The sequence below is a fragment of the Pelobates fuscus genome, chromosome 6 (genome assembly GCF_036172605.1).
Source record: "Pelobates fuscus isolate aPelFus1 chromosome 6, aPelFus1.pri, whole genome shotgun sequence".
NCBI lineage: Eukaryota > Metazoa > Chordata > Amphibia > Anura > Pelobatidae > Pelobates > Pelobates fuscus.
The window spans coordinates 35,540,158-35,566,128 of NC_086322.1; the positions used below are offsets into that span (position 1 = coordinate 35,540,158).

At 41.6% G+C, this 25,971-nt stretch overlaps 2 protein-coding genes across 3 annotated transcripts; both read left to right on the plus strand.

The window, feature by feature from the left end:
• The first annotated feature begins 5,311 nt into the window (after positions 1-5,311).
• On the plus strand, positions 5,312-13,832 carry FASTKD5 (FAST kinase domains 5). The gene is made up of 2 exons (XM_063457599.1): positions 5,312-5,392; positions 11,262-13,832. The coding sequence occupies exon 2, from the start codon at positions 11,288-11,290 to the stop codon at positions 13,775-13,777; it is 2,490 nt and encodes an 829-aa protein (XP_063313669.1). The 5' UTR covers positions 5,312-5,392; positions 11,262-11,287; the 3' UTR covers positions 13,778-13,832.
• Positions 5,362-24,564, plus strand: UBOX5 (U-box domain containing 5). 2 transcript variants are annotated; one of them, XM_063457600.1, is made up of 5 exons: positions 5,362-5,392; positions 19,157-19,248; positions 20,503-21,655; positions 22,122-22,289; positions 23,146-24,564. In XM_063457600.1, exons 2-5 carry the CDS (start codon positions 19,195-19,197, stop codon positions 23,352-23,354), a joined length of 1,584 nt encoding a protein of 527 aa, XP_063313670.1. In that variant the 5' UTR covers positions 5,362-5,392; positions 19,157-19,194; the 3' UTR covers positions 23,355-24,564. The 2 variants fall into 2 exon arrangements, with proteins under 2 accessions (XP_063313670.1, XP_063313671.1); XM_063457601.1 differs by lacking the exon at positions 5,362-5,392 and adding an exon at positions 6,690-6,709.
• Positions 24,565-25,971: the final 1,407 nt, after the last annotated feature.

Below are 25,971 nucleotides of genomic sequence, written 5' to 3' on the forward strand. Positions count from 1 at the left end.
GTTTTAGTTCAATTTTTATAGGTGGAATATTGCGGGCCAGTCCTGGTGGGTTGTTCTCTGCCCAAACTCCTGGTATGTTAAATAATGTCTCATCACTCCTAGGGTTTTGGCTAGTCAACGCTGTATAAAGTCGCCACTCTTCTTCCTTTGGTACGGATAATGTCATGATACCTGAAGGTCCATTAAACTTTAAGGATGTTGTTCCATTTGGTAGGAACGTAATCTGCGCTTGTAATTTTTATAGCATATCACGTCCCAGCAATTGGACTGGACATTCAGGCATATAAAGGAATTGATGTTTTACTACGTGGCCTCCCAATGTACAGAGTCGACTTTTAAGAACCGGTTTTTCAGCACTTCTTCCAGTTGCTCCTATCACAGTAATAGTCCTTCCAGATGGAGGAGCAACTAGATTAGTCACCACTGAATGTTCAGCACCAGTGTCGATCATGAACGCACTCCTTTTCCCCCCTATTGATACATCGACCATAGGCTCCGCTCGACCAAGGGGGATGGAGCCCGGTCGGTATCAATAGTCCTCCATGACCGTGTCAGCCAATCCTACAAAGTCCCTACCTTCTCTATCGCGGGACCTTTGCGCTGCTGGAATATACCTGTCTTCCCTAACACTTCCTCTGTTCCCATTACTCCCTCTATTACCATTACTCCCTCCGGGGCCTCCTCTACCTCTCGCTCTGCCTCTAAAGTTTCCGTAACCTGTCCTAGGTCTGTCTCTCTCACACTGTTCTCTTCGAGGACACTCATTTCTCCAATGCCCTTCTTCCCTACAGTATGCGCACTGATTTCTACTTAGAGGTTCCTCATTCCATCTACTATCGCCTCTATCTGGGCCCCGTCTATCTACGCCTGCGATCGCTACCGCCAGCATATCAGCCTTTTTACGCATCTTGCGCTCTTCCTCTTTCTTACTTTCTGTTTCCCTATTCATATAAACCTTATTCGCTACCTCCATTAGTTGGGTGATTGACATACCTGCAAACCCTTCTAACTTTTGTAGCTTGCGCTTAATATCTCCGTAAGCTTGGCTGACAAAGGCGGAGTTCACCATTCGGGAATTATCTGCGTCTTCCGGATTAAAGGGGGTATACAAGCGGTATGCCTCCAATAATCGGTCATAAAAGACACTGGGCGCTTCATCGCTTTTCTGAATCACCTCAACTGTCTTCGACATGTTAATAGCTTTCTTTCCTCCGGCTTTCATGCCAGCAATTATAGCGTCTCTATAGGCTCTGAGTTGAGCCATATCAGCACCATTTACGTTCCAATCGGGATCGGTGTTGGGATAATGTGTTGCGGCCCATGCTGATGGATTGGCTTGGTTTAAAGTACGGGCTTTATCCTCTAGTGCTTTAATGGCTGCTTGATTTATTCTTGTCCTTTCCTCATTGTTAAATAAAGTCATTAATAACTGCTGGCAATCAGCCCATGTCGGGTTATGTGTCTGTACTATTGAGGTGAACAGATCAGTCATAGCTTGTGGTTTCTCAGTATACGAGGAATTGTGGGTCTTCCAGTTTAAAAGATCGGTTGTCGTGAATGGGACGTATACAAAGACTGGGTCAGCATGTGCCATTTGGCCTGCGGCATCGATATAGGCTGGCCCAGGATTCAGACGAAGAGGCATCTGATAGTGTCTTAATTGTTGGGCACCGGTCAACTGTCGGGTCTGTATGGGGCTACGTGGAGGGGCGTCAGTCATAGGTTCCAGTCGGGGAGAAATAGGGTATGGGGATGTGGGAGCTTGGTTTTGGGAAAAGGTTGTAAATAGAACACTTCGAGTCGAGCTAGATGAAGCTTGACCGGAAGTCTGAAGTGGCGCCAAATCAGGATATTCGTTTTTAATGGGGGTTGGTTCTGATTCCGGAAGGGGAGATTTAGTACGAGGGGGGGTGGATCCTGTACTGGAGGAGGAAGCGGAAGTGGATGGGGGTAATGAGGGGAGGGCTGCAGGACTTCCTGCGTTTGCGTCACTTCCTCTTAACGGAAAGTAAGGGGGCGGCAAAGGGATCTCGGACTCAGGGGGCGTGTCCAAAATGGGCCTAACACCAGTCCTAGTGGACGAACAAGTCCTAGCTACCATGAGGCGACATTGCTCCTCGTGGCATGTCCGGAGCCATTTTGGCGAGTCATTTACGGCCTGTCGCCAACAATCAACATAAGGAAACTGGCCGTAAAGTTCAGGCCTACCTGATACAGCCACGTGTAAGCGCTGTACCAGAGTTGGATCCAAACTGCCACGTGGCGGCCATGCCGCAACCAAAGTAGGCCACTCCCTAGTACACAAAGTGACCAAACGTACAGGAGACATTTTAACCCCAAAATCACAAGTTTTGAATCCCTTTTTAAAATTCTTCACCATACAACCTAAGGGATCCGGAATCGTTGACTGCGACGCACCCATACTTAACAATGGAACGTCGTCGACAACGAATACTATACACGCGTACTATTCAACAGTCACACCCGTTTCCTCTGGCAACAGCACCACGTGGTACGGTTACCAAGTGAAACGTACACAATAACAATAAACACTCAGGGAATTCCCGTACACACACACAGCTGTTACACCAGTCACTAGATAATCAATATTATGCCCTTTGGCGTAACTATACAGTCACCCACGCTATAATTCTCTATATACGAATTACCCGTCTATAACACACCCCAGTAACATCGTCTTTTACAAATAGCGGTTACAGTACGGTTAGCATAGGTCAAAGCACAAGTTAAGGTCACAATACAATTATTAGTGGTTATGGTGTTAAACATGCAATGGACGACAATGATTAGTACTTATATACAGTGTCAGTAAATATACAGGGTTATGGTACCGTGCACTATAATACAGCAACACACTATTAACACTCTCGCTAGACGGCTGAGCTCGCGCTATCTAACAAGATATACACTTTACTAAACAATCGTTAACACATTTACAATTCTCAACTAAACTATTGGCCAGTACCTTGAATGGACTACCTAAAAACAATCTACATACGTTTTGGTTAGCCACACTGCCCAATCACCACATATATAGCGAGCTAGAGGACCGAATTTACACAGACGCCTCTTAGTCGCACTATCAAAAGTCTAGTGGGTTCCAAATTTACACGCCTTCCCACTTAGCCCAGATAGGATGAGATCTAGCGAACCGAATTTACACAGACGCCGCTTAGTCTCCCGGTCCCTCCGACCTAGCGAACAAAATATACACCCTAGAACGCTAGTCTAGACAAGACACCGGTGTCCGGCTAGGGCTATTTACACCAGAGCCCCGCCTGACTAACAAAATCAAACGGTCTGACTAAAGAGCGTTCGATCGAGCGGTGCGCCTTCGCTCCTTCCCTCCGACAGAGGGGGCAGATACACAGATTCAAAACCCCTTTGGGCCTACCGCACAATCGGTATACCCCTAGTGGGTCCTGCCGTCTAAAACAGCAGTTGTCTTACCTCCTCGTTCCTGAACCTGAGTTCACACTCATCGACGGGGACACCCCAGCACTTCTCACGTAGAGGCCGATGATCTCCTGGACAACAGACCAGTGGCGCCGAGACGAAGGGAGGTCCACGCAGAAGTTCAGGGGTGCAGCCGTAGAGAACGTGGGCAAAGATAGACCGTCTCACGCCTCTGCCTCTCAGCTACCGTTGAACGATGAGCTTCCCGGCCAATGCACCAAATGATACCGGAGAAACTGACGGAAGCCAAGCACAGAGAGATGGACACAGGTTTCTTCAGGAAGGAAGAGATTCTTTATTGGATCACCGATCGGGACTCAGAGGGACTAGCGTCACCAAAATACAGCAAATTCTGAGCCCCGGACAATAGTGCAGGCTCCTTATATAGGCACATAACTCCTCCCATATTAAGCTCCACCCGCACATTCTCTTAACCAATCAACACAAATAAGAATTAACTTCCTGTTTGACCGCATGGCTTGTCCAGCACAATGGAGGAGGGGGAATACTACATCCTGTATTCTTGCACATGCTCCGTACACTACTGATCGTATCTTGCCTCGTGCAACCAACTGATCGATACGTCAGCATATGCACGTACACATGCCACGTGGTAATCTCGGCCTACTAAATTTATTTTTACCGAGATTCCACCACATTGGGAGAGGTATTAGCAGTAGAAAGAGGGAAGTGCTCATGCCATTGTACAGAACACTGGTGAGACCTCACTTGGAGTATTGTACACAGTACTGGAGACCATATCTCCAGAAGGATATTGATACTTTAGAGAGAGTTCAGAGAAGGGCTACTAAACTAGTTCATGGATTGCAGGATAAAACTTACCAGGAAAGGTTAAAGGATCTTAACATGTATAGCTTGGAGGAAAGACGAGACAGGGGGGATATGATAGAAACATTTAAATACATAAAGGGAATCAACACAGTAAAGGAGGAGACTATATTTAAAAGAAGAAAACTACCACAACAAGAGGACATAGTCTTAAATTAGAGGGACAAAGGTTTAAAAATAATATCAGGAAGTATTACTTTACTGAGAGGGTAGTGGATGCATGGAATAGCCTTCCAGCTGAAGTGCTAGAGGTTAACACAGTAAAGGAGTTTAAGCATGCGTGGGATAGGCATAAGGCTATCCTAACTATAAGATAAGGCCAGGAACTAATGAAAGTATTTAGAAAACTGGGCAGACTAGATGGGCCGAATGGTTCTTTTCTGCCGTCACAGTCTATGTTTCTATTATTGGCGTTTATATAGCGCCAGCATATTCCGCAGCGCTTTACAATATTATATTGTGCGTACATAATGTGTGAAGATAAACCCCACGGTGGATATAGCTACGCTTTAGATACCTTGCTCACCAAAATATATGACTATGCCCTAAATACACATTTTATTTTTAGTTGAAGACCTAAAAATCCCCCATCTTACTCTAAGCCAGTTAGTAATCTGGAAACCTACTGGGAGGAAATACAGTATTACGCACAAGAAACACAAGCACATGCTGCATTATTGTGTCCTCCACAAAGATGGCCGCCATGTCGCTGCTGGGAACACAACTCTAGCGTTTAGAACGACGTGTAGGGAGGCATAGCTCCACCTTGCATGCAACCCCGCCTCCGTCACGTGCCGTCTCCTACACTAGAGCGAAAGCAGCCTCCTCCCGCTCCCCTGCTGGCGGCCTCTCCCCGGGAGGTTAAGTAGTTGGTGAATTAGTGTGGGGCGGATGGGAACGGCGCCCTCTGCGGGCCGGAGACAGAGCGTTATAACGGCGCACACTCTGCTGTTTGGGGCTCTGGGGTTTACACTCTACACGTCATCACTGTGCGCCCGCCAGACCGTCTGCTGGGAGTGACTCGCCAGGGCAGGAGGAGAGCCGGCCTGAGCACAGCGGGGAGTGTGTATGTCACCTTCTATCTCCCAGTACCGAGTATATGGGTATAACGGGGGAGGAGGGGGTATAACGGGGGGGATGGGCTGTACTGGGTATAATGGGGGGGGGGGGTAACTGGCTGTACTGAGTATAATGGGGGGGGGGGGAACTGGCTGTACTGGGGGGGATGGGCTGTACTGGGTATACTGGGGGGGGTGGGCTGTACTGGGTATACTGGGGGGGGTAACTGGCTGTACTGGGTATAATGGGGGGATGGGCTGTACTGGGTATAATGGGGGGGGGGGTTAACTGGCTGTACGGAGTATAATGGGGGGGGGAACTGGCTGTACTGGGGGGGTGGGCTGTACTGGGTATACTGGGGGGGGATGGGCTGTACTGGGTATAATGGGGGGGGTAACTGGCTGTACTGGGTATAATGGGGGGGGGGTAACTGGCTGTACTGGGTATAATGGGGGGGTAACTGGCTGTACTGGGTATAATGGGGGGGTAACTGGCTGTACTGGGTATAATGGGGGGGTAACTGGCTGTACTGGGTATAATGGGGGGGTAACTGGCTGTACTGGGTATAATGGGGGGGTAACTGGCTGTACTGGGTATAATGGGGGGGGGGTAACTGGGTATAATGGGGGGGGGGTAACTGGCTGTACTGTGTATAATGGGGGGGGGGCTAACTGGCTGTACTGAGTATAATGGGGGGGGTAACTGGGTATAATGGGGGGTGTAACTGGGTATAATGGGGGGTGTAACTGGGTATAATGGGGGGTGTAACTGAGTATAATGGGGGGGGTGTAACTGAGTATAATGGGGGGGGTGTAACTGGGCATAATGGGGGGTGTAACTGGGTATAATGGGGGGGGGTGTAACTGGGTATAATGGGGGGGGGGGTAACTGGGTATAATGGGGGGGGGGTAACTGGGTATAATGGGGGGGGGTAACTGGGTATAATGTGGGGGGGGTAACTGGGTATAATGTGGGGGGGGTAACTGGGTATAATGTGGGGGGGTAACTGGGTATAATGGGGGGGTAACTGTCTGTACTCTGTATATTGGGGGTGGGTGGGTAACTGGCTGTACTCTGTATATTGTGCGGGGGAGGGGGTTAGACATTATACACAGGTATACTAACCAACAATAAAGATTATGAAGATTGGAGGTAGGAATAATAATAAATAAAAAATAAGTATTTATAGTTTTCAATAAAATTACCCAGTCCTCTTAATACCTCCTCCCCTTTTCACATTATATCTTTCTGATTGGAATCAACCTACTACTGACCAGACAGATAAGGGGGTAAAACAAGGGAATCCTTGCAGATATGTATAAATGTATCACATATGTATGTTCTAGTGCTGTTGTTTCTTTTGATATGTTTGTGTTCATTAGTTAACATCTTGTATGTTTAGAATTTGTCGTCGGTGCCGTTGCTGATAGAAATGATTTCATCATGATTTTGACATTTAATATCAAGTTTTTTTTTTTTTTTCCCTCAAATGATTAATTCTCATATGACTTGGATAATTTTAGTATTAGTGGGGTATTAAGAATATGAATGTTCACATTGGCATTTAAGCTAAAGTGGACCTATCACTAGTAAGATCTCACATATTACTATAGATAAACTAAATATATTCCCTGTTACGGAAATATATACGGGTTGATTGGCGCTATTAATGAAAATAACAAAGTAGACACCAACAACCCCCAAGTGCCAAGTAAATCACCAAAGGCACTACACAAATACAACAGGTGAAAAAGGTGAAAAAGAAAAGGAGGGGGTGCTATAAAGAATAGTATCACAATATTATACTTATTTGTACGTCAGTAATTCAATCAATGGTTTGCTGGATCAATCTAAAAGATATAAACACAATGCACATAGCATAATACTGTATAAAAAAAAAACTGTATATCAACAGTATTGGGTCACTCACGATCCGTAGAGCCTTAATAGCAGGCTCTAACTGTATTCGCTCATCAAGTGGGGTCGGCTTCAAATATTTACAAATATTCTCCCGGTCACATCACAACTCGGATAACCAAGTGGGTCAGTATATGAAGAGAGATTTATTACATAAAAATAAAACAAAAAATAAAAACATACAGGGCGTTGTGTGTTTCGACTTTCGTCTTCTTCCAAGGTGCATGTTATACAAACGATCACAGTCTCTTTAAATAGATCCGGTAAACTTCAGAATTCCCGGGTAAAATTTGGGTCAATATCTGTGTTGTGAGGTCACTTCCGGGCTGCCCGGAAGTGACCTCACAACACGGAAGTTGACCCAAATATTGTGATACTATTTTTATAGCACCCCCCTCCTTTTCTTTTTCACATATTACTATATCTAGGAAAATTACTATTTTTTTTCTTCACAGAACATTTTATATAGTCTGTTGCGGATGCAAGAAAATAATTCATGGGCAAAAGGAAAATACAAAGAAGAATCCAGCTAGAGAACATTCCTGGTCCTTTAAGAAGACTTTGTCATTTCTGCCTTGTTTTATTGTGCAATACACATGACAAGTTCACTTTAACGCAAACATAACATACAACAGAGCTTTGCAAATATGTTATGCAAGCCTATATCAGGGGTAGGCAACCTACGGCACTAGTGGTGTCTTTCCACAGCACTCAAGGCTGCTAGAGCCAAACAGGCTCTGGCCTATAAGGAGTCTCAGTGAAACTTCAGATATCTGCTAATACGAAAAGGTGGTGAAGGAAAATCCTCAATTTATGCATTGCAGAATGTAGAGGAAGTGACCTCAGATCAGTTCCTCCCAGCACTTGTGAATGGGAATCCACACTGTAGTAGAGCAGCCTGCAGCTGCTGTTGCAGCTCCTGTCCTTGACCTGTACCTGGCCAGCCTGGTCTCCACTGGAACCCAGGGAAGCCACTCACACTGCTAGATATACACAGACCTGCAGAATAAGCCTCCCCTGATACAAATAATATGGACAGCCCACACACAAACATACACACAATCCCCACTAACGCAACACCACTAACAATCCACATACATGCACACAATCCCACATTCAGCCTCTCACATGCAATACCCCAAACAGCCCCCACACACTACCAAAAACACAATGTGACATATCCATCCACACACGATTCCACAAGCAGCCCTCATACACAGCCCACATTCATATGTACCATATACGATAAACTACTAATGCACATACAGGGCTGGCATCAGAAATTTTGGGGCCCCTGACAAAGCACAAGGTCTGCCCCTCTCCCCCCCCCCCCCCCCACCTCCCAGGCCAGCTCACGCCCTGCCTTGTCCGCTGACAATGATGCAGGACTGAATGTGGCATTTTCACATACATTTTTTAATTTTTTTTTTTAACTTTAATTAAATGTTTCTCCCCCCTCCCTGCTTACCTGGGTCCAGGGAGGGGGGAGATTCCATCCCTGGTGGTCCGGTGGGGGGACCCCGGCTCCCTGTTACCGCAGAGGGAGCCCAGGCAGCATACAGCTTCTTCTCTTCTCTCCTCTCTTCCAATAACTCTTGCGAGACCCGCGGAGCGTTGCCCTGGCAACCGGGTCTCACGAGAGTTATTAGAAGAGAAGAGGCTGTGTGCTGCCTGGGCCCCCTCTGCGGTAACAGGGAGCCGGGGGCCCGCGGCTGCACACATAGATAGCGATGTTCGCTATCTATGTCTGCAGAGAAAGAAAGTGGGTTGTCACCCTCTGATGGCGGCCCTGTGCACATATACAATATAATAGCTCATATACGCACAAATACAACGATACAAAGCAATTACAGTAAAAATAACACAAGCAGAATACAGCAGCATACACACCTCAATTTAAAAAAATAGGATCGGCACGCTACGGGACATCACAATCCTATATCGGCACAGTGCTGCTAAAAGGTTGCCTACCCCTGGCCTATATAAACATTCAAATAGAATTCCTGAGAAGAAAGCACCATCTTATTTCCCCCATTCTCCCCCCACAACATTCATACAGGAGCAAAGGACATGACTACCTGGAGCAATGGTTCCCAAACCGGTTCTCATGGCCCACCATACATTTATTTATTTACTTTTTTTTTATTTTTTTATCTCCATCGAGATACTAACAAAACTTGGACTGTTGTTGGGTCATGAGACTGTTTTGGGAACCACTGACTTAGAGGATATAAATGTACAGATATATGCATTTTGTTTTCCTATTTTTTTTTTTTTTTTTTTTTCTTTTGTGTTCTCTTGCATAATAGCTTGTTTTGATTTCTGATCATTGGGGACTGTTTTGGGTACCACTTATCTGCTCTTACTAGAAGCACAGCGTAAATGACCACTAAAGTCACTCAGACCACTTTATCTCAATAAAGTAGTCATTGTGCAGATCCACACCGTTGCATGTCTTTCATAGTGTTATGTTCTACTTTCGTTGGAAACACACAAACCTTGTTAAAAAATCAATATTTACTGCCCAGCACTCTGGGAACAAGCCTTGGAATGATGTGCTTCTAAGTGGACTTGTCCCCTGTAAAAGAATATCGAAAGAGAAAGAAAATGTTTGGTTCATACAGTTACAGGGACACTATAGTCACCTGAAAAACTACAGCTTAATGTAGTTGTTCAGGTGAGATCTATAGCTTCCTGCGGGCAATCTAATGTAAACACTGTATTTTCTCTGAAAATACAGTGTTTACATTGATAGGAATACCTCAAGTGGCCGTCACTCAGACGGCGCTAGAGGGACTTCCTATCATGTATGGCCCTAAAAAGGCCATGTACACGTCAGACGTATTAAAATACGTCTGACGTGTGCAGGAGAGAGAAGGCACTGTGTGCACACCTTCTCTCTCCTGCCTGTCAGCAGAGGAGGCGGGCAAAGACCGCGAGCTGAGCTGTCAGTCAGCTCGCGGCTGCGCTCACGCGCGGTAGTGCGCTCAGGACTTCATAGGGCAGCATGAATGCGCATGCGCACAAGGGAGCAATGACGCTTCCGGATGGAAGCGTCTGATTGTTCGCGGCCGCCTATTTCGTCATTTTGACGAAATAGGGGGTGCGGCTTCACGAGGCTCCTGGCGCTGGAACGTCCCTTTAATGGTATTGAAAATAAATTCTGTATAAATTCAACCTCTTTGTGGCGTCCATGAATCCCAACATGTAGGCATAATGCATTGTTACATTGAATACAACTAGTAATTGTGGGTGCTAGTGTTTATAGAGGACACCATGGAACAGGAGTTTGTTGGTATGCTGCAATGTTTTAAAATCCGTGGCTAAAAAAGTTTTAGTAGGGCATTGTATGGTGCGCCAATGGGCCGAATAGGAACAGCTCATTGGTTCACTCCTTTTATCGTATAGAAAATAGGTTTCATTCATGAAAGGATTCTTCACAGTAAGCAATAATTTAGAAATCATTGCCTAAATATCTTGTGTTATCATAGTCCCCACATGCCATTAATCTATTAATGAGGTGTACATTTGGTGGGATAGTTTTTTTTTTTTTTGTTTTGTTTTTTTTAACCTTTCGAGTCAAGGGGAGAATGGACTGCTATTTTGGAGCCAGTAAATAATTTTCTTCCCTTTGTCAGGTACAATCTGAATTTCCTTCAGACTTTTTTTTTTTTTTTTTTTCGGTTCGCCAACAACCATGGGGATGTGAGACTTGTTTTTACAATCTAAATTACCTTTAAGTTATATGCAAAATCTGGAGACCTTGAACCCTGAAAGTATGCTCTGCAGGACATAGGAGCATTATTGGACATGTTTGAACAAATTTTTATCTTCTTGAATTGGACGTTAAATTTTAAGTTTACTGTGGTGTGGGTTATGATGACACATACAAGAAATATAATTTTTTTTTCTGTACAACGAAGACACTCATCACCGTTCTCCATCTACCCTTCTTTCAGCGTCCGGACACCTTACTGTGGGATCCATGGCCACTGTGATATGCCGACGATTGCGTGGAGGGATATACCAAGCATCAACATTTTCATCCACAGTGAGATGGCCACAGAAGAAAACTCCAAATGAACATGGGAAAGGATATATTTTTTATCCTTCAAATGATGCACCTGCTTCAGAGGACAAGAAACCTGGAGATGTGAGCAAAATGCAGTCCCAAGTTCTTTACAACCCATCTGCATATGTTGGTATAAAGAGGCACAATCTGCACATTACTGATGAGTGTGAGAGCTATCCTTTGGAAAATGATTATGCTGCAAGTAATGCCAAACTGTTTCAAAATACTTACAGCATCACTTGCTCACGAAGCTTATCTAGTACAAAGAACAACATTCTAGATTTGGCATTTGGCAGTCCAGATACAGTGCATCATAAAACCACACAGAAGCCGAAAGAGAGGGAACAGAAAAAAGAACCTATAGACTGTTACGTTCCCGAAATGTATAGCACCAAAGACGACCCTAGGACTTTCCAGCAGCTTAGACCTGATTACAAGGCTTTGTGCTATAGAACTTCTGATCTGACTACAACTACATCTATAGAAGAAGGTCAGAATTTACTACAAAAGGTCACCATTCTCAAAAGCAATCTTACCCCTACAACAATTTCAGCATACTTTGAAAAACTTAGTTATTTGCCCTCAGAAGAAATTGCTGTGATTCGGAAAAATACTAAATTTGCCATGCTTTGTCGATACAGTGTGGAAAATATCCAGATGTTTTCCAACTTGGAACTTTTAAATATTCTTGGTTCTTTTATACGCCTAGAAATCCCCCCAGCTCACTCTATGTTGAATGTGTATCAGACAGAATTCAGTTGCCGTGTATGGAACATGACCACAGAAGAGTTGTTGTTGGTTGCTGACATGTGGAGGTTCCTGGGGCGAAGTGTACCACAATTTTTGGATATCCTGTACAGCTGCATGCAGCTGCGTTGGAAACATCTCACTTTGCCTCAGTTGATACAGCTGATTTACATAATTGGTGAAGGCAGACAGGCACCTCGAGAGTTGATGCAGAAACTAGAATCCATGGTGCTGAGACATCTGGATTCGGTTAACCTTGAAGAAATCGGTGCAGTCTGTTTAGGTTTCTTCAAATCACAAAATGGCTTGTCTGAATACCTTATGAGAAAAATTGGAGATAAGGTTTCTGCTAATATGCAGGAAATTAGTAATTTTGCTTTAGTCAGCATTCTTAAAATGGTACGATTTACTCATGTGGATCACTTGGCATTTTTAAAACAACTTGGACAGGTTGTCCCTCAACGTATTTCCACTATGGGTATTCAAGGCATCATGCACATTGCTCTGTCCTGCACAGCATTGCATTATCTGGATGAGAATATTATGAATGCTATAGCTGCTGTAGTTCCTGAACGAATAGCATATTGTAGAAGCAAAGACCTTGCCAAGTTTCTGTGGTCTTTTGGTGCTCTTAATTATGAACCCCCAAATTCTGAACACTTTTATTCCGTAATCACTAATCAAATACGCAAGAGGCTGCAAGAGTTTGAAAAGTTTCCAGAGCACTTTCTAACGTGTTTGTTGGGGCTCGCCTTTGCCAGGAGATATCCTGTTGATCTTATTGAAATTGCCTTAAGTGACAAGTTTGTTACTCTGGCTACAAAAAATAACTTGTTTGAGCTCAGGAAGGATCTTTTCACTTTAGATAGGAGTGTAGACCTTGAATGCCAAGATTACAAAGGTAAACATCTTTCTCCAGAACTGCAGCAAGAAGTCACTGAAATGCTGAGGAGTTTTGCCAATCAGGATATCTGCTTAAAGCCTGAGGTTATTGAAGCTGCTGGGTTACTGGAGACTATATTGGGTGGTCCTCCGTATGTGAAAAATCATATGATATTACCCCACACCAGATCAAGTGATTTGGAAATACATTTAGATATAAACAGGAAACCCATACCAATAAACATAGATATTCCCGAGCAGGAAAAGCCTCAATTAAAACCTCTTGGCCTTCACATCACTGATGACCTGTTAAATCAGCTTTTGGACAGCAAACTTGAATGTAAAGTAGGGAAGGAAACCATGAAGATGAAGACCAACGTGAAGCATCATCATGATGATGATGATGATCAAAAGAAAATGATGTTGCATGCACCAGAAAATGGAATTTTTTCAATTGGTGTACCTATTACTGATGATCTTTTATCGGTTTTGACTATGCCAACTGCTTCAACCAAAAAGTCAGTTATCTTGCCCAAACTTTATCCTGATGTCACAAAACTGGCTGTTCAGGTTTCTCATAGGAATCATTACTGCTATGCCTCCAAACATCACCTCTTGGGACTCCATAATCTGAAGAGAAGACAGTTGCGTCAGTTAGGGTACACAGTAGTTGAGCTTCCCTACTGGGAGTGGATTCCTCTAATGAAACGTACAAAATCTGAAAAACTTGCTTATTTACATCAAAAACTATTTGGTGCTCTAAATGACAGTTGACCCATATAGTAAACATAATTCCTTGATGAGTGTTTTGTGACCACCCCCCCCCCCCCCCCCCTCCTCCCAACCCAATACATTATTGTAAACTGCCTATTTCAGGAGTAGGCAACCTTGGCACTAGAGATGTTTTGGACTACATATACCATGATGCTTTGCCCACACTGTCGAGACAGGTAGTCCACATCTGCAGTGCCGAAAGTTGCCTTACTTATTTCTTCTGTGATCATTTTGGGAAAACATCTTTCACTTATTTCAGTATGCGCTGGGGTGCAGCAGAGAGGATACCATCACACGTTATCTCCATTGCTGAATACAGTAGTAGTTACTGACATATTTCAAGACCTTATGTGTGCTTTTTGTCCTGTTGCTGTGATTCATTGACAACAAGCTGCCTGCTTTGAATAAGCATTGTAGGCCCGACTGTACCCCCAAATGGCCTTGTATTTATATAGGAAATTAATTGTACAATCAAATTATCTTCATTCTAAATGTTTTATTTAATTCATGAATGGATTATATAATAAAATGTATAAATTGTATGTAATTAACTTTGGGGAAAAAACGATTTGCTTTAACATTGTGCTCTTTGTCTTCGGATAAGTTAAAAGATCAGGCTCGTTCTTGGTGGCATAGAATGTTTATGGACGCTGCAATGTGAAGGATTTATTAAAGCGTTTCTGACAGTATAGTCGGGCGCTGTATTAAACGTGCAGCAATTGCTTTATCACTATGATAATGGCATCTTTCTATTGGATATTGTTTTTCCCCCCGTTGGTGGCAATTTTATAAATGTGCCCCATATGTGGCCTTCTTACTAAACAGTAGCACTTATCAATAGATCATAAATCTGCATTTTATTTAATGCATTACTGTTGCAGTCTAACATTTATTTTCCAATGTTAAGCTACCTGCCCTGAGTGTAGATGCAATCAAGGTGAACTTTTATTCCCTTATCGAAGTCTCAAACAAGATATCAAGTTACCTGTAGCTTAATATGTAAAACATTTTTTTTTAAATATATAATTTCATCTATGTGCCCAGTGGATTGAGTCTTATTCGGTTCTAATTTGAGCTAAACGTATCATCACGTTGTACTTATCTTTATCTTATGCTTGCCTAGGTTTTGTAAAATATTAAATTACATTTTCACATACATTATTCTGTTTTTTTTTTTGGGTGGGGGGAGGCTCTGATTTTTCTCTAAAATATAAGATTTTTTTTTTTTCTTCTTTTGTAGTTTCTGAAAAGTATATTTAATTGTAAGAATTACAGTAACCTAATGGAGGTATGTAATCAAGGTGGGTGGGCCAGAATTGGCTGGTCTGCCTAGAGTAGGCATTCGTGCCCATTGGGGAGGGGGGTTTCACTGGAGTAATCTCTGAATGGTCCCCCATTTAAAAATGAATACAGCAGTTTGTGTATAGATCATGTGTCTGAAGTTTCACTGCTCAATTCTCTAACATTTAGGAGTTTAATCACTTATGTATTTGTTTATGCAGCCATAGCCACAGCTACTCTGATTGCGACTCACAGCGTGCATGGAAAAAAAAAGGATTTCACTTTCAATCAGATGTAACTTTCTTTAAAAGTTATTATATTTTTTTTCCTTTCTGCCCTGTATTGGAGCTTTATTGACACACAGGAGGGTCCTGCAGGATCTAGAAAGCTATTAAAGGAACCGTATAGGCAAAAAAGGCATATTCATTTTTTTTTTCTTTTCCTAACCGTTAACCTACTGTCACAAAGTGCTTTTTTTTTTTTCTTTAAATAGTTTAAAAATGAGCTTTAGAAATACCTGATTTAATATTAACTTTGATCATATTCTCTGCCCCTTCTCTAATTGTGTCAGATCTCCCTGCTTCCTGTATTTCAGCCAGACTGTCCACCAATGGCCATGCTCCAGTCATTCTCTGTGAGAATCAGAAATGACAATGCCCATAATGTCTGTCCACCAATGGCCATGCTCCAGTCATTCTCTGTGAGAATCAGAAATGACAATGCCCATAATGTCTGTCCACCAATGGCCATGCTCCAGTCATTCTCTGTGAGAATCAGAAATGACAATGCCCATAATGTCTGTCCACCAATGGCCATGCTCCAGTCATTCTCTGTGAGAATCAGAAATGACAATGCCCATAATGTCTGTCCACCAATGGCCATGCTCCAGTCATTCTCTGTGAGAATCAGAAATGACAATGCCCATAATGTCTGTCCACCAATGGCCATGCTCCAGTCATTCTCTGTGAGAATCGACAGTGATCAAAGGCAGCGGAAAGATCAAGGAGGATTAGGATAGAGTAATGGCCGTGAGATTTAGCAGCAATTAAATCGTTGGATACTTTGGTCACAGCTGTTTCGACAGAATGACCAGCACAGAATCCAGGCTGAAGGGGGTCAAGCAGAGAGTTGGATTTGAGAAAGTCAGTCAGTCGTACACAACTCTCTCGAGGATCTTGGAGGCAAATGGCAGCGATATAGGGCGGTAGTTGGATGGGGAGTTGGGGTCAAGGCTGGGCTTTTTCAGAATTGGGGTTACAGTTGCATGTTTGAAGGGTGAGGGAAAAGTGCCAAATGAAAGGGAGAGATTGAAAATTTTAGTGAGAGGGAGACAAAGGAATAGGATTGAGGAAACAGCTGATGGGGCGGGAGGACCTGAGCAGATCAGAAACCTCTTCTGCTGTAGCAGGTGCAAATGCGTGTGGAATCAAAGAAAAGCTGTAGTAAGAAGGCCAGCATCCATGACTTTTATAAATTTGCTTAAAGGGATTCTCCATTGCCAGGAAAACAATCCCCTTTTACTGACACTAGAGGATCCTGGAGTCTCCCCCTCCCCCCCCCCCCTCCACGTCGCTAAAGGGGTTAAAACGACTGTCTCCCGGCTCTGGGTCAGACTCCGCCCACGCTCCTCTGCCAGCGGGGGGAGACCTAATGTGCATGCGCGTATTACAACTTCCCATAGGAAAGCATTATTCAGTGCTTTCCTATGGGACTTCCAGCGACGCTATGGGTGGATTATGCACCAGAGCTATACATGCCCATATTCTGTAAGCATTACCAGGTTAGGTATTGTATGCCTTTAACCCCTTAAGGACCAAACTTCTGGAATAAAAGGGAATCATGACATGTCACACATGTCATGTGTCCTTAAGGGGTTAAATATTTTTGGCTTTTAAGTATAAAATGCTTCACCATGCCCTGAGCTAATTTTACCCATGTGTTATGATAGACCACAGGTAAGATGGGAGCATACTTAAAATGGTATATTAGAGCAGTGGGATGCAGATTTTTGAGTAACCACTCCCTCTAGTGGTTAAAAAGAAATATAGTTTGTGTGTCTGTGTGAACACTGCAACACACCACAATTTAAAGAAAGCAAGTCACTATTAAATAAGTCTTTGTTATATATCCTGATACTTGCTTACAAATCTGCTCTCAGCTACTTATCCTCACTAATACACAAATATGTCCTGTCTAGGCCTCTACGCTCTGCCGGAGACCTACGTCTAACCTCTGTTCGTACTCCTACCTTCTATGGAACGCCCTTCCCCTCTCTGTTAGACTTTCACCCAATCTTCACTCCTTCAAAAAATCTTAAACTTATTTCTTTAGAAAAGCATATTATTTAAACTGAACAGCTTTCTCTCCCCGCACCCTGATTCTGCTCCTGCAACTGTTATCAAAACAATACACTAAGCCCTCAGTGAGTACTAATTTAGCAACCTACTGTACTTTTCTACCCTACCATTACCTTTTGTGTCACTATACCCCAGTCCCTCTAGCATGTAAGCTCATCCCTCTGTTCCTGTGTGTCCAACTCGTCTGGTTACAAATTCGTGTCTGTTAGTCCACCCATTGTACATCGCTACGGAACTTGTTGGCGCTTTATAAATAAAAAATTACTTGAAATAGCCGCTAACTATAGTGACAAAGGTATCATCGCATTTAAGTGCAAACAAAGATACAAATCTAAAGCAATATATGGCACAATAGGTGAACGGGTTATAAAGTATAGACAATATGCAGCTGATCCATTCAAGAGTGTTACCCAAGCACAAAACAAGTTGCAGAATGTCCCAATGTATCGCCTATTTTTCTTTCTTGTGCTAAATTCGTGTCTCTACTTTTGTTTGCGCTTATGTGATGCGTTTTGTTAAACTGTATTACCTTTTGTCACTGTAGTTAGTGGATATTTTTTTCATGATGTCATTTAATAAAGGCTTGCTTTCATCTTGATGTGCTGCTAGTTTTACCCATCGAGAAGCCCTTGTTTTCGTACATCTCGTGGTCTGTGCCGAGGTTGCCAACAAAAAACGCACAATACTCATTATAGTTTTTAGCCAAGCTGTAATTCTTATCTGGCAATGTCTCTTCCGTGCTAGTTTTCTGGCTGCACTTTGATTAAATAAAAATACTTTTAACTAAATATTTGCTAATTTTGCATGACATGATTGTCTGGGTATTCTAGCTTTCTTTGGTATAAAAGCTTGTTCTGAAGAGGAGGTCTTTTATAGCTCTCACCCCCCTCAAATCTTATATTTTTGAAAGTAGAGCTTCTATCACTTTGTGTACCTTCACTTTTGCAGCAAGTTGATGATGCGGCAATCTCTCTTCCAGAGCATTAAGAAATATCTCAATAAATATTTACATTGTAATAGATATATATATATTTTAAATATAAGAAAAAGGAACTTCTGTCCTGGAGTCTTTTATTATTTATTTTAATCTCTAATTTGTGTGTGTGTGTGTGTGTGTGTGTGTATATTAATTTTTTTCTTTAACCCCTTAAGGACCAAACTTCTGGAATAAAAGGGAATCATGACATGTCACACATGTCATGTGTCCTTAAGGGGTTAAAGGAGACACCAGGGCATCTTAATGTAATTAGCATCAGAGATTCTAAAGAGCTTTAAATACATTTGGAAGTGACAACAAATCTAAACAACTACCCCATAGGGGCTGAGGAAATCAATGTTATATAGTTATGAAGGTGTATATATATATATATATATATATATATATAATCACCTCTTTATTAAAAATACAGTTTTAATACCATTTTGATTGTGCTTCTCACAAGGTAATATATCAATGTTTGAGATTTAATGAATTCTCTGACTGTAAAGACATTGCTGTAACAGCAGGTGATGCTGTGCTACTTTACAGTGTCCCCACCTTGTTTGAGTCATGTGTTTATTTAGATCGTTATACAGGTGTAATTTGCAAGTATTGTTGAGTAAGGGATTTCATCACTTAGAAAGGCACATGAAATAAGTTAATTGTCATTTTAATTAAATCAGTTGGTATAAGGAAGTAACTTGATTAATATTTCCAAGCTTAGAGTGCTTGATGTGTTCTCTTGTTTTTTTTTTTCTGCAGATGTGATTTTTGAAGATCCTCTTAACTGATCAGTAAGGATGGTTATAAACGTTTGCCTTCCTCAGTTTAAGCCGAGAATAGTGTGCAGCAAGGTAAGTGTGTGTGTGTTTTTTTTTTTTTTTTTTTGGGAGTGGGGGAAGTTCTGAATACTTTATTGCTTAGTGACTTCGTTGTATTTACACTTGTTCTGTCTTGCTCACAGTGTTAATTTATGAAAAGAAAAAGTTAAAAAAAATTTACTGTAGTGGTTTTCCAAGATGGTGTCATTGTATTGACGCTGTTGTGGTAATTGCAAAGGATCACTCTTGACTTTATTTTGTTCCATGTATCTTACTTGGAGTAAATGTCCAAGGTGATTTACAAAGATGAATAATTATGCTTGTTGTAAGGGGCTTCCAGAAAATTAAATGTTAGTTTCACAGGGAAAAAAAGGATTTTTTTTTTTTTTTTTTTTTTTAGCAATTTGGATCATGTAGCAGAATAGTAACAAACACAAATAATATGAGAACTCTGAGAACAGACAAAAACGTATAGAAATTCAGTAGCTTACTCTTCACTAAATCCCTGCTCAGGTTTTAAAATGGTTTTTGCTCACTTGTGCCAATGCAGAGAGAACATATTCTGAAGCATATCAGACTGATCCCACCCACAAGGGCAGTCCAGAACCGAAATATCACAAAGTTCTCTCTCAATGGGAAATACAGTAACCCCAAATAGTTTTGGGCTTATTCAGTGAGGTGTAGCTGATGCACCTCTAAGCAAAGTAATCACATATAGGTGCAAGCAAAGATACAAATCTATGCACAGGGTCCATGTCTGGATTACCCTTTTTTCTCCATTCTCAGAGTTCTTATAATCTTGGTTTTCGTAGCAGTGACTGAGCAAAATGGTTGTATGGAATATTAATCCTGTCTTCAGTGACTGGGACCACTGCCTTCATCCTCTTCCACATTTGTCTTGGCTTGGGTTACCTGTCTTTGTGGAGGAAGGTATTTCAAATGGCTCCATCTTCTGAATGGTTGATTTTCATGCATTCTCTGTGTCTACGTTACTGGCTGGCCAGAATATAGGCAGAATGGCACTGCTGTAAGACATGTTATTTTGTGTCCTGTAACGTGTTCATGGTTTCCTCAGCCTGAGCCTCATGTGGAGATGTTGCCCTGGGGATAAAAGTACTGCAGAGGCACTCAATACATGCATCATAAATGGTGTTTACTGGGGCAGTGAATGATTGACATCTTTTTTATTTTATGTAAAATATATTTTATACATTGTTGTATATCCTATAACTGTGTGTGTGTGTGTGTGTATATATCTTGTATTTACCACATCTTTATTTCCTTTAGATAAGTGCAGATGGCTATGAAGTGGATAATCTTATCTCAGAGGATCTTGCCAAAAGGAATCGCGGTTTTCGCTGTGAATATTTCATTAAACCCCCCTTACATATAATTATCTATTTTCCCTTTAATGTAGATATATGTAGGATTAATATAGACACCTCATCTGGGGGCCACCATAACTTTTCTGGAATGGACATCTATACATCTGCTTCTGCTATGGGCGACCAGCTTCAAAACAAAGACGACTTTCTGATGGTGGGGAAAGTCTTGCTCAAAAATCAAAGCAAAGTAACTTTTAATAATCGAGGCTTTAAGCCCAGGCGCCCATTCCATCAGACAGATTATGTGATGTCTTACCATGGGTCATCATGCCAAGATCTCTGGAGCAAAGGTCCATATTCACTCAGCAGTATTGCCCAGCTAAAGATCTGCATTACTCATGTAGGTGGTGGTGCTCTATGTGCTCTTAAAAGAGTGGAGGTATGGGGCCAGCCATCAAAGACTTGTCCCAAAGAAGTGGTAGAGGGCGTATATCAAGTTGCCTGTTTGAGCCTTCCTAATGGTTTTGGACAACAAAATCCTTCCTCCCCAATGGAAAGCAACCACATATCTTACATTAACTCTGAAAACGCACAACATGGTCTTGGTGACCTAGCCAATATTCTTCGAGATGTTCCTGAAGAATTTCTGGACCCCATAACACTGGAGATTATGACATTACCCATGCTGCTCCCGTCCGGTAAGGTTATTGACCAAAGCACACTAGATAAATGTAACCAAAGTGAAGCGTCATGGGGCAGGATGCCAAGTGATCCTTTTACAGGGGTACCCTACAGCCAGCAATCTCAACCTGTTTATCACCCAACCCTAAAGGTCAGGATAGACTATTTTCTTCTGCAGCACAGTATTCCAGGGTCTAATATACTGGGAAGAAAACAATCCGGGGCAGTTGTAGCTCCTTCCTCTGTAGCGTTGTCTTCCATGAAAAGAAAAGTTGAGTTTATGGAAGACTGTGACAATAATGAGGACAATGTACAAACTTATTTTTCTGCTGTAAGTGGACTCAATGCATATACCTCTGATTTTAACACAAAGAAGATGAAAACTGATAATGAATGTCATTCTTCACAGATGGATTGCTCTGCTAGTATTCCAGGTAATGCTGACTTGTTTTATTAATCTGCTTTAACCTACCATGATCTGCTCATTACTACTAATTAAATAAACATAGTTTGTAATAATTTGTTGTTTACATGTTCTTCACGATTATGTAGTTCTCTATATAAAAATTACGTTTTTTTTTTTTTGGTTTTTTTTTAAACCCTCTCTAGCAGAGGTTTATGGGATAAGTTTTCTGTGTCCCATCATTAAGAGTGATGATTGGAATTGTGTTTTAAACTGATACCGTGGCTGCTATCACTTTATACCATTTAATGAACCACAGACCATTCCTGCCCAGACTGCGGCTCAGCACTTTTTAGACTGAGCCTTCCCTGTTACCCACTAACACTGCAGACATTTCATGGTCTTTTCACCATTAATAACAAATAAGAATGTCCTACTTTTTCCCAATGTTTCCAGAAAGTAACTCATTTCTTTCACTTTTGTATCCATGCGAACAGATTCTCTATCACATGAGCAAAAGCTGGCACAAAGCCTGGATCTTGCCTTGTCCGCAACGCTTGGCTCCATGCCTTCATACACTGCTAGGTTTACGAAGGGACAGCAGGAGGGAATACCAGTGGAAAGTGCCGTCAATATGCCATGGAATTCATCCTCTGTCATACCTGGTATTCTCTTGGGATATATTGGGAGTTTCTGGGAGCATCCTGGTTGCAGGGAAAATTATACTTGGGTAGCTTTGTAGAAGCACTGCTATGGTGATTACTGCACTATAGAGAACATTAGCAAAATGCTTACATTTTTAGGTCAAACATCTTAATGAATTCTGGTAAAGAATGATTATAGGTATAAAGGACTTTGAGCGAGCATCTACATCAGGGATAGGCAACTTTCGGCATCCAGATGTTGTGGACTACATCCCCCATAAGGCTCTTACACCCATAATGCTGGCAAAGCATCAAAGGAGGTGTAGTCCAAAACATCTGCAGTGCCGAAGGTTGCCTATGCCTCATCTACATAATTTGCAGTTTTTTGTGTTTTTCTTCTTCTTTTCACTATTTATTTTATTATACATACTGTTTGAGACTTTGTGGTTATCCTAAGTTTTATGTTCTAGACATACACTTTGGTTGTAATATTTCTGTGTAAAAGGAAAACGTGCTACATAGTCTTCACGATAAGATAAATATATATTTTGTTAATTTATATAAGGTTTTAAATATTTTTTAAAAGGTTAGGGTCTATGTACAAAGTACGTAATATAACATTTTAAGGGATTTTAGTATACCAAACCCTGTTCACGACACACTGAATCTCTGCACATTATTTTAGTTACTTCAAGAAAATGTAAAGCGTGCTTCTTCTCAATGACTGCATGGTATATTTAAGAATGATGAAATATGACTCTTTGCTAAAGGAGTTGCCCTTTGCTGGAAGTATAAACTTGCTTATCTATTTGATTTTATACTGATATTTCAGGATGTTCATTTGTATTTAGTTTTCTCATTTCTCTTTCTTTTCCAGAGCAAAATCGAAGTGCTTTGATCCAAGGATGTGCCTCCTGCTTGCGGACATTTTCGCTTTACTGCAAGACTGAGCCAATCTATCAACTTTCATGCGGACATCTCATGTGTCGGCCATGCTTGTCTGAAAAACAAAAGTCACACACTATTGTGTGCATGAATTGTAACCGGTCAGTTGCTACTCGAGATGTCCTGAGAGTCCACCTCTAAGTTCCACAGTAAAGAGCGCCATTGCTGTATTCCAACAGGAGTACCACCTTCAGATCCCTGTGCGTACCGTACTTCAAGGATACCACGCTTAAACCTAATGACCCTTGCTGCTAATCTCTGAAAACTAATGCTTATTTACTTAGAGGGTCCGTTTTGAGACTGAATCTTTGCTGAGGAACTACCAGTCGTAGCATGTTAGAGGTGGGAGACCTTCCTTGCTGACTGGTCCATTTTGTGTTTACAATGAGATTACTCATTACATGTACTAGCTTAAAATGAGGATGAGCTTAAGGAACGTTCTATAATGGAAATAAGGGCACTTCTATAACTTGTACCATGCTCTGTCCCCTTATGGCTAGTGTGCTTCTATATGGTTCCTGTATTTTGTATGCCTGTTAAAGCATACAGGCCTTGTTACTTAGTAGATAAGTTTCCTCAAGTGATTCTTCTTGTAATGTTATAACTGCAGTAATTGGGCAGTACTCCTATACAAACTGCCTTTGTCTTCCTGTAACAGACACTTGATTGCCTTCCAGTTAGTCCCATTTTGGTAGAATCGCAGAGAGAAATTTGATCTGAATTTCCAGATCTTTGTCACGGTCTTTGGTTACTGGTGTGGTTGGATCTTCAGAGTGCTTCCTGTTAAAATTTGCCTTTCATAATAGAGTGACATGGTCTATTATTCGTATATTTAGGTTTTCCCATTCCTAATATGGCCTCTAACAGAAGTATACATATTTTCTCTCCGTCATCAGGACAGCATTTCCTGGCACTTGGTTGCTGACTTAACAGCTGTTGAAGTTTTCTTGTCATTTTTAGTGATTCCTGTTAACGGCAGTTAAACAAACCATCAGATCTGTGTATTTTTTAATGTTTACACGTATTTGTTTTGCCAATCAAATATATGTATTCAATGGGGGGACATTTATAAAAGTGTCAAAGAAGTGAGGCAATTTTCAGAAACTCTGAATTACCATGAAAACCCTTTTTCCTACTGAATCCACTGGTTTTCATGGAGATCGTTTGTGCATGTTTACAACTTTGTCCCAATTTTACTTTTGTGCCTATTTTCCCTGTTATGTATTGGTTCATTCCCCGTCCAGTATATGACAGAGCAGAATAGTTTAAGAAACTACCAAAAACAGAATACTGCTTTGTGGGAGTTCACATTCCCCAATTATTAAAGTGACACTCCACTTTTTTTTTATTTATTTTTTTGAAGCGAAATATATTAAAAACTAATAGTTCTAAACCTTTCTTTCCTGGCACGTGAACTTCATAAAGTGAGGTCTTCTTCTAGGCAGAAGTGATTGAGTGGTTCTAACTAATCACTGGTTTTGCATTGTTTTCTATAGAATAACCTTTGTGTGTGTGCATTTGAATGAGTGGAGCCTGCTTACCAATTTACTGTAGAGCCTGAAGCTCCTTTGCACTTGGGTAAAATATATGGTAATCAACCGCAGTTTTTTTTTTTTTTTCTCGTTTATTACTAAGGTGATGTACTGTGCTTATGTCTTAAAAAGGGTACCGTGATACGCTTCCAGCTAGATGTCACAACATATTCTATTGAGTAAGATTAGGAATTTAAGGATTCGTTTTGTTTTTTTTTTGTATCTTTTTAATATTGCAGTATGTATTGTAAAAAAAAAAGAGAGAGAGAAAATAGCTTGACGTGCCAGCATCATTTTTTGACCAGAATAATAAGCATATTTTTTCCAACTACACAAATGAGAAAATATTTGCTAGATAAACAAACTGCCCATCTCTTCTTTTTTCTTTTTATATATATATATATTTTTTTTTTTCTGGAGGAGGAATTCAGCCAGATGTATGAATATTGTACCTTCAGCTTAAATGGAATCTCCAGTGTCAGGAAAACAATCCGTTTTCCTGGCACTAGAGGTTCCCTCTCCCTCCCACCCCCCAAACCCTTTCAGTCACTTACCTGAGGCAGTGACGATGTCTCATCCTCCGCGCCGCTCCTCCTACTGTCTCCGTCCGCCGGTGGGCGAGACTGATCCCGTTCACAGGCCGGGGAGACCTAATGCGCATGCGCATTAGCGCTCCCCATAGGAAAGCATTTAAAAAGAATTTCAATGCTTTCCTATGGGGAAATGAGCGACGCTGGAGGTCCTCACACAGCGTGAAGACGTCCAGCGACGCTCTAGCAAAGAAAATCTTTGCTATAAATCAGGAAGTTCCCTCTAGTGGCTGTCTAGTGGCTGTGGAGTTAACCCTTTTTCAAATTTGTTTGAGTCACTGCCAAATTCTTGGAAAAAAACAGTGCGTGGCCAAGCACTTGAATTAAAAAAAAAAAAAACGTATGTGCAATTAAAATAAAGCACTTTGTATATTGAGTGTAGGAATCTGTGTATCTGGATATTGTATTTTATGTTGTTTTTTTTTTGGTGATCTGCACAAATCAATCTTTATTACACAAGTCAGAAAAATACTAATGCCAATATGCTACTTCCACTTAAATTTGCTGATTTTAGTAAATATTCCAATGCACATTCTAAAGGAGATTTCAGCGTGCAAATGATTTCTTTACTGTTCCAATCGAGTGATGGGAAAGTAGAAATATCATGCGAAGCATGTATCAAGCTTGAATAAGTGT